The following is a 12,017-nucleotide window of genomic DNA, read 5'->3' as shown; positions in this document are numbered from 1 at the left end:
CTCGGTTCAGCGTAACTCGCCATTTTACTTAACTGTTCATTTGGCTCTCAGTTTGTTTCGACTCACGTCTCTGTTCGGCTCGGCTCTCCGTTCAGCTTGACTCATTATTCAACTCGCTTCTCTGTTCAACTTGATGCTGCATTCGGTTCAAATATCTGTTCGGCCTGGCTCTCCATTTGATTCGGCTCTCTATTTGACTCGGCTCTCCATTCAGCCTGACTCTCTGATTGTCTTGATTCACTAATGGGCTCGACTCTCCGTTTGGCTCAAGGCTTCATTCTGCTCTCGGTTCTGCTCTCTGGACCAGCAGTAAACCATGTCCAAATTAGAACACATTAGAAGCCTCATTTAAATGAAGCTGTAAATGATTCGCTCGTGCCTGTGATGTAAATCTGATATGCAGATCAGTGTCTGCTGCCCTCGCCTCAGTGTGCTGTTCCATCTTCCCTCCATTTCCACTTTCACATTTGCTGGCTGGGGTTTTTTTACATGCTGACTCGAGCAAAGCGCTTACCCGTCCCGCTTCTGTAACCCTGTTCACCAGCAACACACTAACACCTGCACGTTTGATTCGCTTTAATTGACTCACTTTATTTAGAGCATTAAGGCCCGCTCTGCTCTTCCTCCAATCGTCTGGGTTGGATCAGCAGGCCCGGCCGTGCGTGCAGCGGCATTCATTCGGGGGTAATTGCTATTAATTATCTCCTGATAAGGAAGGCGGTCTCCAGCAGAAAGAGGCTGAAATTAGCCGTTTTGTTGCCGGTCCCCTCACTGCGGAGGGAGGAAGCATGAGGCGGTTGAGCGGTGGTGATAGATGGTGTTTTGGAGAAGCTGAATAATCTACAGGCTAAAGCACAGAACATGCCCATGTGAACCAGACAGAGCATTCTAGCCTGACTCAGTCTTATCACTTACTATTTATGACTTTCAACATTTAATATCTGATTGGCTGAGCTACGTTTGATACACTAAATTTTAAAAAGTTTGTGGACGCCCCTTCTAATAAATGAGTTCAGCTACTCTAAGTTGCACCCATTGCTGACACAGATGTAGATGCAGATACATGCATAGCTTGTCTAGTCCATGTATAGAAATACTGCCAATAGAATAGGACTCTCTAGAACTGCTAAACATCATGAATCTATCGGGGTATAAAGCCCCCCAGCATTGAGGAGCTGTGGAGCAGTGGAAGAACTGTGTTCTCTGGAATGATGGAGGTGGAGCTCCATCCAGTACTTCTGGGATGAGCCGGGGAGTTGGGGAGGATGAGGTGGGGTGGTGATGATCATCATCTGACATCCTGACCTCACTAAGTAATGCTCTTGCTGCTGAATGCAATCAAATCCTCACAGCAATGAAAGTAGAAAGTCTTCTTCTCTGGACAGTAGAGACAGTCACTCCAACAAAAGCAGGATCAGCTCTTTTTAATAGCCTTGATTTCAGAAGAGGCCGTGAATAAGTAAGGTGAAATGAGGAAAAGTGAGGCACCAGGCTAATCAATATATTATAATGTATAATATTTGAAATGTGAATATTTAGAGCTGCTTTCTATCTCAGTATCCTCTTATTTACTCACTAAATCATTGAAAACAGCGTCAAAATCACTACATCAAATACATTGATACAAAATTAGCTGACCCAGTAACTCTCAAACATCTCTCAGAATTGGTGTTGTATCAATGCAGCACTAATAGCATTATTTACCTTGAACAAGTTTATTGTTTTTGTGACATAATAATGCTGATTTGTTCTATATGCTCATTATTTGTATTATAGACTTGGAGTAAATTTTTGTCTAGGCCCGTTTTCTAAAACTTTGTAATTTTTAGCAAATTTTAAAGAGTGTTGTTTTAATTAATATATAAACTTTCCTAGCTATATATATATATATATATATATATATATATATATATATATATATCCAGGATAGTTTATATATTCATATATAAATTTCATACATATTCATTCATATATATATATATATATATATATATATATATATATATATATGTTATGGGAACCATGGCCTACTGTTTGCAAAATATAGTACATTGTCAGAAGAATTGTTTATTATTGATTGAGGCCCAATAATAGGCCGGCCCCCTGATGATGGAGGGGTCAAATCTTCAGTCGGACGCCCCTAAGTCGCCTGAGTGTAATTATTTTTACAGACAAAAAGCTTAACAAAAATGCACAATGGGAAATTTTAAAGAAAAAATTGTGACAATAGAAATTATAAATAATATTTATATCTAATAAATATTTTCATTATTTATATATTTTATTTTCTAGCAAGGCTATCTGATGCTTGCTGATCTGTGCTTGCTAAAAAACTGTACGTGACATCCTGCGCTGGTGGTTTCAGACGGAGTGTTAAGCTAGGCTGGCAGTAACAATGTTTCCGTAAAGATCTAAAGTATGGAGGCTCTAATTTTAAAGTGTAGCGCCCCCTAGTTGTGCAGGTAGTGCAGCTGAGAGGAAGGTCAGATTCTCTCTTTTTTACTCTGATTTTTCTTTTTTCTTTTTTTTTCTCCTCCCTGAGCCATTCGACTCCTTATTGTCAGTCAGGCCTCCATTATTTTAGAGGTCACAGACTCGGCTCTCGAGGCCAGAGTACGAAGGCAGACTTGGCTCAACAGCCGCAGCACAATTTTTAAAGGAGATAGATAGGAAAATAAATAAATAAACAAATAAATAAACAAATAAACAAACAGCCCCATAACAGTTCCCTTTCAATGAGAACTTCAATGTTTTTTTTTTTTTGTTGTTTTTTTTTGCGTTTGAGAGACAGCAAAGAGATGTACAGCATTGATCTCTGACTGTACCACGTTAACCTGTCTGAGCAATTGGAGCGCAAGGCCTCATGGGTATTTCTATGAATACATGCTGTGACCTCCAGCAGATGCATGTTGCCACTCTCGGTGGTGCCCAAGGCTATGTGTCTCATTGAAACCTGCAGACAAACAAAAATGTGCATTCATAATGGATGCTGGTTCTGCGGGGAGCCTATCTGAATGAGCAATACGCAGAAGAAAAGAGTGCCCCCCCACTTCACCCCAAAAGAATGAAGGCAGAAAGTAATAGCGAGGGAAGCGGCGACAGTAGATACACCATTAAAGTCTGATTAAACACGGCCTGAATCCCAAATGGCTCCCTGATGGACGTGTAGAGCACCGTTTGGGTGGGGAGGACATTATTCCGTGACCTGTACAGCGAGCAGGAAGCCGTTTGAGATTCAGCTGGTTCCTGAGCTCCTGGTTCGGGGTGGCACTGACTGCAGGAGCACAAAAAGCAAGCCTGCAGTGAAGCGCTTACGCTGGTTTCTAAGGGCCTGTTTACTGTTAGCAGGTTCAGCTCTACCAAAATGAACCCTGGTGTGATGCCTCTGTTAAGATTGTTTGTTAGAACAAGTGAGGAGGCTCATGATTTCCATCTTGAATTTCTTATGAAAGTAATATTCAGTATATAAGTTCTGAAAAATCAATATCCAGAATTGTAATTTAATTAAGTTAGTTTGATATCCAGTATAAAGTTAGAAAAAATGTAGCTGCAGCATGAAGTTCTGCAAAATCAATGTCCAGAATTTTGATTTAATTAGTTGAATACCCAGTATAAATTTCTAATTAGATTATTGTCCAGCAGACTTTATTGTCCATAAAGTTCAGAAAATTCATATTCAGCATGAAAGTCTAAAATACTAACATACAGCAGTAAGTTTCATTGATATTAATATCCAGTATGAAGTTCTAATATCATTAATATCCAGTATGAAGTTCTAATATCATTAATATCCAGTATGAAGTTCTAATGACATTAATATTCAGTATGAAGTTCTAATATCATTAATATCCAGTATGAAGTTCTAATGACATTAATATTCAGTATGAAGTTCTAATATCATTAATATCCAGTATGAAGTTCTAATAACATTAATATCCAGTATGAAGTTCTAATAATATTAATATCCAGTATAAAGCTCTGATAACATTAATATCCAGTATGAAGTTATAATATCATTAATATCCAGTATGAAGCTCTAATAACAGTAATATCCAGTATGAAGTTCTAATATCATTAATATCCAGTATGAAGCTCTAATAACATTATTATTGTTACTGCTGCTGCTACTGCACTATGGAGGTTTGGTGGTGGAGCTGCAGGAGAACCTCTCTCCAGAACTGCTGCTGTGTAACGCTGCAGAACCTATAGAGTTATATTAGTGTAAAAGCCTGTAGTGTTACTCTACCACCTCAGCCCACATGCTGCTCCACCTTCAGATCAAGCTTCTGGAGCTCAGATCTCAGCTTGTCCAGAAATGCACGTGTACAGCTGTCCATGATGTGGCATGATCTGTCTCCCCAACTGTAGACGACACTTATCCGGAGTACTTGACTCGATTTTATAATGCACCTCTCCCTCACAACCCCGCAAAACAAGCCCAGTTTTTTTCATGGTGATGTCTGTCTCCATGGTGATCAGGCTGTAATGAGAGTTTTCTGATACCAGTGCAGATGTAACTATGCCAACGGCAAAAGTGCTGGTGGGTCCCTGATGTGTCCGCTTCATTAAAGCAGGGCTGTCGCGGCGCGGGATGATGATTAAAATGTTTCTGCTGTTAAGAAGACCTGAAGGTCACACCACAAAAGACGCCCAGTGGAATATCAGAATCTTTCACATCCGATTAGACTGGATTAGATTAGATCTTTAGACGATGTGTTCCAATGTGAAGTATGCAGTACTGTGCAAAAGTTTCTGTCCCCGGTTAAAGCTATAAAACTATAAACATTAATAATACGCTGTGCTGGCTGGACTGGGGGGCGTCCAGGAGAACCCTGGAGGAACCGAGCTCTGTTCTTCAGACTAGCTCACCGACAAGATCTCACTACTTTCTTTCTTCAGAATGAGAAGCTCTTGTTTCTCCTTTTTACTGGATTCATGTTCACCTGCTTTATCTGTTCTGATGAGATCTGGAGCTTCTACAGTAAAACACTCTCACTGCTGAGAGACGGGGGGTAGGGTTAGGGAGCACAAACAGTGTCGTATTTATATAGCTTCCAAACATGGTGGAGGTAGTTTCACACACTGCTACTGTAATTAAGACCCCAAAGTAAACAACGAGAAACCCTGATAACCCACCTCAGATGATCAGAACATGGTTGGAGAGGATTATTCTGGAGGAGTCTGGAGTCTGATTTAAACCTCAGATGTTTAGTCTGGTCTGATCTTGATTGATGGTTGAAGTGAGTGAGTGGTGAAGAAGATCACCATCATGGTCAGATCCAGAGAGATCTCTGAGGCCTTCAGAAAGAAGGGTGGAGGTGCAGAGGAGTCTGGGAACGGCTTTCTAATAAATTAAGTTAGATTTAATTTAGTTAGTTACCTCCATCTCTCTGTGATCTCCAGATGTTTAAATATGCTGCTTTTATGTACATTAATATTCATATTTATTCAACTCTTTATTTTATTTGACTATTTTACATCACGACAGCTCACCCACGTTCTGATGCAATCAACAGCATCATATAGTTCCAGGTGTGAATTGTGTTTTTTCAATAAAACGGAGACTGCCTAAAACATTAGCCTGTCTAAGGCAGACCTGTCCCGTCTGGAAGTGGCGGTGGACGCTGTGAGTAACTCCAGCTGGACTCTGCAGTGAGGAGTCATATTAAAGGACGGGTTTTCAGTCTGGATATGAATCACACTGTGAGAGAGCACACAGGTGCAGTGTGTCCGCCCACGTTCAGCCAGCATTTAACTCTGCTACACACCCGGGAGAGAGTCTGCCACCAACACACACACACACACACACACACACACACACACAGTAAACAAACCCTTCAGCCTCCCCTCAGACTTCAACCTCGCCGCTTCCCCACAGCCAAATCAATGCTGACATTTTTCTGGAGAGAGAGAGAGAGAGAGAGAGAGAGAGAGAGAGAGAGAGAGAGAGAGAGAGAGAGATTGGGAATGAGCTGCATTTTCAAATTTTTGTGAAACATTCATAGATATATAATAATAGAAAATATAAAGCATGGCACAAATCTCTCCTCACTGCTAAACGTCTCATAATCCACTCCTCACTGTTACACCACTGACCCGAACTAACACACTCCACACTGTTACACCACTGACCCGAACTAACACACTCCACACTGTTACACCACTCACCCCTAACTAACACACTCCACACTGTTACACCACTGACCCCTAACTAACACACTCCACACTGTTACACCACTGAGCCCTAACTAACACACTCCACACACTGTTACACCACTGACCCCTAACTAACACACTCCACACACTGTTACACCACTGACCCCTAACTAACACACTCCACACTGTTACACCACTGAGCCCTAACTAACACACTCCACACACTGTTACACCACTGACCCCTAACTAACACACTCCACACACTGTTACACCACTGTCCCCTAACTAACACACTCCACACTGTTACACCACTGTCCCCTAACTAACACACTCCACACACTGTTACACCACTGACCCCTAACTAACACACTCCACACACTGTTACACCACTGACCCCTAACTAACACACTCCACACTGTTACACCACTGAGCCCTAACTAACACACTCCACACACTGTTACACCACTGACCCCTAACTAACACACTCCACACACTGTTACACCACTGTCCCCTAACTAACACACTCCACACTGTTACACCACTGTCCCCTAACTAACACACTCCACACACTGTTACATCACTGACCCCTAACTAACACACTCCACACTGTTACACCACTGACCCCTAACTAACACACTCCACACTGTTACACCACTGACCCCTAACTAACACACTCCACACACTGTTACATCACTGACCCCTAACTAACACACTCCACACTGTTACACCACTCTCCCCTAACTAACACACTCCACACTGTTACACCACTGTCCCCTAACTAACACACTCCTCACTGTTACACCACTGACCCCTAACTAACACACTCCACACACTGTAACACCACTGACCCCTAACTAACACACTCCACACTGTTACACCACTGAACCCTAACTAACACACTCCACACTGTTACACTACTGACCCCTAACTAACACACTCCACACTGTTACACCACTGACCCCTAACTAACACACTCCACACTGTTACACCACTGAGCCCTAACTAACACACTCCACACACTGTTACACCACTGACCCCTAACTAACACACTCCACACACTGTTACACCACTGTCCCCTAACTAACACACTCCACACTGTTACACCACTGTCCCCTAACTAACACACTCCACACACTGTTACATCACTGACCCCTAACTAACACACTCCACACTGTTACACCACTGACCCCTAACTAACACACTCCACACTGTTACACCACTGACCCCTAACTAACACACTCCACACACTGTTACATCACTGACCCCTAACTAACACACTCCACACTGTTACACCACTCTCCCCTAACTAACACACTCCACACTGTTACACCACTGTCCCCTAACTAACACACTCCTCACTGTTACACCACTGACCCCTAACTAACACACTCCACACACTGTAACACCACTGACCCCTAACTAACACACTCCACACTGTTACACCACTGAACCCTAACTAACACACTCCACACTGTTACACTACTGACCCCTAACTAACACACTCCACACTGTTACACCACTGACCCCTAACTAACACACTCCACACTGTTACACCTCTGACCCCTAACTAACACACTCCACACTGTTACACCACTGACCCCTAACACACTCCTCACTGTTACACCACTGACCCCTAACTAACACACTCCACACACTGTTACACCACTGACCCCTAACTAACACACTCCACACTGTTACACCACTGAACCCTAACTAACACACTCCACACTGTTACACTACTGACCCCTAACTAACACACTCCACACTGTTACACCACTGACCCCTAACTAACACACTCCACACTGTTACACCTCTGACCCCTAACTAACACACTCCACACTGTTACACCACTGACCCCTAACACACTCCTCACTGTTACACCACTGACCCCTAACTAACACACTCCACACACTGTTACACCACTGACCCCTAACTAACACACTCCACACTGTTACACCACTGACCCCTAACTAACACACTCCACACTGTTACACCACTGACCCCTAACACACTCCTCACTGTTACACCACTGACCCCTAACTAACACACTCCACACTGTTACACCACTCACCCCTAACTAACACACTCCACACTGTTACACCACTGACCCCTAACACACTCCACACTGTTACACCACTGACCCCTAACTAACACACTCCACACACTGTTACACCACTGACCCCTAACTAACACACTCCACACTGTTACACCACTGACCCCTAACTAACACACTCCTCACTGTTACACCACTGACCCCTAACACACTCCACACACTGTAACACCACTGACCCCTAACTAACACACTCCACACTGTTACACCACTCACCCCTAACTAACACACTCCACACTGTTACACCACTGACCCCTAACACACTCCACACACTGTTACACCACTGACCCCTAACACACTCCACACTGTTACACCACTGACCCCTAACTAACACACTCCACACTGTTACACCACTGACCCCTAACACACTCCACACACTGTTACACCACTGACCTGTCACAATATTCATTACATTTACCATATCATAATATTCTGATATGACTGTGTGTCATTTATGAAATTTTGGATACAATCCATAGTACTTTTGCCTCCTGAACTCCTGATGGATGTTAGAATGGAAATCCCCTAGTGCATAATGTCCAAGTGGGATAAGCACTGTCTAGCTTTAATAAATATGGAATTTCACTTTTCTCACTGTTAAAAAAAAAAATCATGTTCAATATTTCAAATCAATTTCAGTATTTACACTGAGTACGAGCTGTTCAGTAATCTCTACTGGACATGATTATGAGGGTTTCCGACACTGAGCGACTCACTGTTATCTATAAACACAGACTGAACTGCTGTGTATAGCTAAAACAGCAGTAATAACATCTGAAAGTCAGAATTGTGCTGCCCCCCCCACACTCCCCCCCACCCTGCAAATGTGACCTTAATGTAATTATGCTTTCTCCACAGGGACAATTATAAATAAGTTATCGTTCAAGGGGGAACAGAGTGAGAGAGAGAGGGAAAAACAGGGAGAAGAGAAAATAATGATGTTGATTTAGCAGAAACTCTGCTGGAGCGTTCTGGGTTCTGAAGCCCTTTTCAGGAAACTTTGGATGTAGACCACCGTCACACACCCGTGTACATTCAGTTGAAATGCTAATGAACTTCCAAGGTCACTCTGGCCTAGCAGCTTTACATCCCACCCCCCCCCCCCCTCTCTCTCTCTCTCTCTCTCTCTCTGTTCTCCCAGTAATTGAACTTTGTGAGTGAAAATCCATGAGGGTGGATTTTTTTAGCTCTTCTCTCTCTGTTTTTTTTTACCTTGACAGGTGTAAGTGCAACCTTCACGCTAACAGCTGTGTGTTTGAGAAGGAGAAGCTGAGCTGCGAGTGTGAGCACAACACCACGGGGCCCGACTGCGGACGCTGTAAGAGGAACTACCAGGGACGGGCCTGGAGCGCTGGATCATACCTGCCCATACCCAAGGGCACTGCCAATATCTGTGAGTACCACACAAGCAAACACACACACACACACACACACACACACACACACACACACTCACACACACACACACAGACATACACACACTTATTCCACGTACCCATACAGGTACAGGTAAGCGACACTACAGATATACATCTGTAACAGGGAACACACCATGTGTCCAAATGTTTGTGGACACCACTTCTAATGAATGCATTCAGCTACTTTAAGTTGCACCCATTGCTGCTGACACAGACATGCAAATGCACACACACAGCTTGTCTACTCCCTGTAGAGAGAAGTACTGCCAATAGATTAGGACCTATATATATGTGAACCTATTGGCACTATGCTGCCTAATAATGCCAGGATTGGGCTATAGAGGGGTGTGAAGCCACCCAGCATCCATGCACGGAGCTCCATCCAATACTTCTGGGATTTGGAGATGAGCTGGGGTGTGCAGGCCATCACAGGACCTGTTGAGCGCTGTTCAGCATTAGAGGCACATGTGCACCAGCATGTGTACAGCTTATTATTCGGACAGCACCACGTGTGCATGCAGGGATTTCTGACGAGGCTTTTTTCCCTGTGAGGTGGAATGTGATGCTTTAGAAATAGAAATGTGCCTGAGGCCTTGCTGAAGCTGTTTCATGACTCAGAAGGGTGTAATTTCATTTTCCACTGTGCCAAATCAGCCTTAAGAAGAGAAATAGCTGCAAATTTCTTTTCTTTGCCACATTTTCTGTAGTTCTTCCTTCATGCAGTTCCTCGACAGACTATACAAACACATAAAATACAAGCATAATTATTGTAACAGGAGCCGTTTTAGAGTATTTACTCAAATCTAATTAAACCATATCAGAGATTATTTGCCTTATACACAGTCATGCACAATATGACTAGAGGTCAAATTAACTGACAGTAGCTACATTTAGAGCTTTATTAATATATATTCACCCTACTGACAGACTGTAGCTCCGCCTCCTCAGTGTATATCACAATACCTACATTTAGAGCGTTATTAATATTCACCCTAATTAGAGACTGTAGCTCCGCCTCCTCAGTGTATATCACAATACCTACATTTAGAGCGTTATTAATATATATTCACCCTAATGAGACTGTAGCTCCGCCTCCTCAGTGTATATCACAATACCTACATTTAGAGCGTTATTAATATATATTCACCCTAATGAGACTGTAGCTCCGCCTCCTCAGTGTATATCACAATACCTACATTTAGAGCGTTATTAATATTCACCATAATGAGACACTGTAGCTCCTCCTCCTCAGTGTATATCACAATACCTACATTTAAAGCGTTATTAATATTCACCATAATGAGAGACTGTAGCTCCTCCTCCTCAGTGTATATCACAATACCTACATTTAGAGCGTTATTAATATTCACCATAATGAGACACTGTAGCTCCTCCTCCTCAGTGTATATCACAATACCTACATTTAGAGCGTTATTAATATTCACCCTAATGAGAGACTGTAGCTCCGCCTCCTCAGTGTATATCACAATACCTACATTTAGAGTGTTATTAATATATATTCACCCTAATGAGAGACTGTAGCTCCGCCTCCTCAGTGTATATCACAATACCTACATTTAGAGCCTTATTAATATTCACCCTAATGCGAGACTGTAGCTCCGCCTCCTCAGTGTATATCACAATACCTACATTTAGAGCCTTATTAATATATATTCACCCTAATGAGAGACTGTAGCTCCGCCTCCTCAGTGTATATCACAATACCTACATTTAGAGCGTTATTAATATTCACCCTAATGAGAGACTGTAGCTCTGCCTCCTCAGTGTATATCACAATACCTACATTTAGAGCCTTATTAATATTAATATTCACCCTAATGAGAGACTGTAGCTCCGCCTCCTCAGTGTATTTAGGTATACTATAGGCAGAATACTGTATATTCAGACTGGTGGTCTATTCAATGAAGGTGAAAGGCATCAGAGAGTGTAGGGAGTTCTGGCTTTATCTCCTTCTCTTCTTCACTGAGGAAAGCAAGGGTCACATCTGTTAAACGTCTGGACGGTGACGGCAGGGAGGCTGCTGGTTTTACGAAGCAGGCGTAACCACGGCAATCCGTACTGCCAGTGCTGGAACATCCAGATGGCAAGAGCCAGCAGAACCATCCAAACAGCAAGCAGGCCCAGAAGTAAACTAACACTGTTAAATGCACACCATATGCTACTGGGATGCACATTATACAGCCATTATACATAGCGTACAGGACTGGCTGCAGTCCTGGACATATCAGTGGGGTCGGACGCGGGGTCGTCCACTGAATCAAGAATCTGTGTGTTATATAAGAGGCTTTAAAGCGAAAGAGTATTTATTGCCA

The 12,017-nt window shown here is 42.8% G+C and overlaps 1 protein-coding gene across 6 annotated transcripts in view; it reads left to right on the top strand.

Annotated features, from left to right (window-relative positions):
* Window positions 1-12,017, top strand: part of ntng1a (netrin g1a) — a 181,088-nt gene that overhangs the window by 118,301 nt on the left and 50,770 nt on the right. For all 6 annotated transcript variants that reach the window (XM_072679259.1, XM_072679257.1, XM_072679255.1 and 3 more), the window contains exon 4: window positions 9,487-9,659. In XM_072679259.1, coding sequence (XP_072535360.1) covers window positions 9,487-9,659 — 173 coding nt within the window. The remainder of the gene's footprint in view (window positions 1-9,486; window positions 9,660-12,017) is intronic.

The sequence above is a fragment of the Salminus brasiliensis genome, chromosome 5 (genome assembly GCF_030463535.1).
Source record: "Salminus brasiliensis chromosome 5, fSalBra1.hap2, whole genome shotgun sequence".
Taxonomy (NCBI): Eukaryota; Metazoa; Chordata; class Actinopteri; order Characiformes; family Bryconidae; genus Salminus; species Salminus brasiliensis.
This window is presented reverse-complemented; position numbering and strand designations above follow the sequence as displayed.